Source organism: Cherax quadricarinatus, chromosome 80, assembly GCF_038502225.1.
Source record: "Cherax quadricarinatus isolate ZL_2023a chromosome 80, ASM3850222v1, whole genome shotgun sequence".
Taxonomy (NCBI): domain Eukaryota; kingdom Metazoa; phylum Arthropoda; class Malacostraca; order Decapoda; family Parastacidae; genus Cherax; species Cherax quadricarinatus.
The window spans coordinates 17,066,612-17,069,111 of NC_091371.1; the positions used below are offsets into that span (position 1 = coordinate 17,066,612).

Below are 2,500 nucleotides of genomic sequence, written 5' to 3' on the forward strand. Positions count from 1 at the left end.
ATGACAGCCTCGCGCTGGTCTGAAGGGATCTGGTCGCAGGCTATCATCTTGTCCACCACCCGGGAGGCGATGCTGGGCAGGTCTCGTTCCTCCAGGTCCAGCAGTACCGCACCTGAAACACCACACCACACACACACATTTTAATAAACCATCAATAAAATAGGGAAGACAATTCATGGAGGGAAAAACATGTACATTATTATTAATAACACGTGATACGCTGTTCGTAATTATTTGCACATCTTCATAATTTCACAATGACATGAAAATAAATGACAGACCATCACTATTTTGACGAAGAAAACAAATTTCGTTTCATCTGTGAAGATAATGTAATATTGGGTCATGATACTGATATTATCACAGTTAATATATTTCAAATGATACAGTGCAGCAAATATCCTTGTATACCTGCTTTCAGACTTATTTATTCCTTCTAGTAAATCCAAACTCTAAGCGATGTTTACTGCTGCTATATCGTAGCAACATCAATTTTCTAATTTACTTGTATAAGACTTTATACGTAATAAGAAGCCGTACTCCGATAAATATATAGGAAGGGCGAGGAGAAGTAAGCTACAATACAGTGATGCTGTATTTACAGTTTTAAATGACAATGAATTTTAGTAATATAATTTATTACTGATGGACAAGTTTGAAACACAAAACACTAACGTCAACAAAGGCTAACGACAAAATAATTCTTAGCTCACGAACACGCAGCATAATTCTTATGACTAGTACGGACGGGATTACACTGAATTAATGTTAAAACTTAATTAGAATGATGCACAACACAAGAAATAAATAAGACCTTCACAATATCATAAAAATTGCAAATGGTGTAAAAAAGTACCATCATCGTCGTTAAAATAAATTGTATAGAGTTAAGAACAGGTTAATTCCCGTTAATTCAGCTTAACTTTATGTTAAATAAATTCTCTAATAATTATGGTATACATTTGTGATTTGACTTCACTTAAGTACTTACACAGTAGCATAAAAAGAATTCAGGGAACGGGCGGGACTCGAACCCATGGAAATCGAGTCCTAAAACTCACAGGCCTGTGCATTAACCAGTGGTTCATACCAGCTTGGACCAGTGTTTAATACGCTGGCCTGGGACTTGTAGAACTTGCTTGCCACAGGTTCGATCCCCAACCTTTCTGTGATTTGTTTGCAATCATGTGAGTCACGATCGAAACAAGGAGGAAGGTACTTTCTAGTTTGAGGTGCAACAAGAATGTAAACAAACTACGGTACGGGTGGGGATTGAACTCGCGGCGAGTCGTAAAACTCTAGGACAGAGCGTAAGCCACTGGGCCAGCTGGATACAATAATATTCATCCAACTAGGTATCTTCATACATCATAAGGTGGTTAGTTAGCATTGGTCCATGGACCCATGTTTGGCCGCTGTTTCGCAAAGTGCATGAAAAACTAATCTTAGGTGTAATATACAGACCCCCAAACCTCGACAGTGATCATGATAAATTTTGGGGTGATATTGTCCAGGCGTCTACACACGAAAATGAAATTTTAATGGGATATGTTAACTTTAACCCAATCAAATAGAGCAGTTTGACAGGTAATCAAGAATCTGGCGAAACGCTTCCTCAATAAAGATTCACAAATATTCCGCAAGTGTATCATTCTTTTGCCTAGAATGGGCCAGTAGGCCTACTGGAGTGTTTTTCGTTATGTTCTTCTTAGTCCTGCAAGACGCAATATATCTGTCATAAAATACTTCAAAATACCGACAATCGGGTATAAAATTTTGAATTACCTCAGGACATCACACACTAATATTGTTATAATCACAGTGAAGCATTATACTCGTTCAACTGGGGAATGGAAGCAATTAAACCATACCCCCGGCCGGGATTGAACCCGCGGTCATAAAGTCTCAAAACTCCAGCCCGTCGCGTTAGCCACTAGACCAGCTAGCCACAATAAGATTCATCCAACTAGGTATATTTCTACACCATAGGAAAGTTAGCACAGGCACCTCTGTGACCACAAATGCAAGTTTTTACAGACGAATCTCCAGCTAGCGTGGCCGTGACGAACTCTAGCTCAAGTCCCTTCACTGCCGTCAACATGACTCAAGAAATCGTAATGACACGATTGCAAATAAACCATATTGTGGCTAGCTGGTCTAGTGGCTAACGCGACGGGCTGGAGTTTTGAGACTATGACCGCGGGTTCAATCCCGGCCGGGGGTATGGTTTATTTGCAATCGTGTCATTACGATTTCTTGAGTCATGTTGGAAGCAATTAGGTTTGATGCACGGAAGGGCAATCCAGTTCCTTAGAACATGAGCCCTTTACCAACATCTCACCCTAAAAGTCACACCACTTAAAAAAATAACAATTTCATTATAGATGGATCCTCCATATGTAACTTTCATATTATTCATTAATAAAAAAAATACAAATCTTACAAACGGCCACGAAAGAATAAAGACAGCAGGAACAAATAGGAATACTTAAAGAAAGCA

At 39.2% G+C, this 2,500-nt stretch overlaps 1 protein-coding gene across 4 annotated transcripts in view; it reads right to left on the minus strand.

Annotated features, from left to right (window-relative positions):
* Window positions 1-2,500, minus strand: part of Ae2 (Anion exchanger 2) — a 434,313-nt gene that overhangs the window by 40,185 nt on the left and 391,628 nt on the right. For all 4 annotated transcript variants that reach the window (XM_070102192.1, XM_070102191.1, XM_070102193.1 and 1 more), the window contains one exon: window positions 1-112. This exon is cut by the window's left edge and continues 90 nt beyond it. In XM_070102192.1, coding sequence (XP_069958293.1) covers window positions 1-112 — 112 coding nt within the window. The remainder of the gene's footprint in view (window positions 113-2,500) is intronic.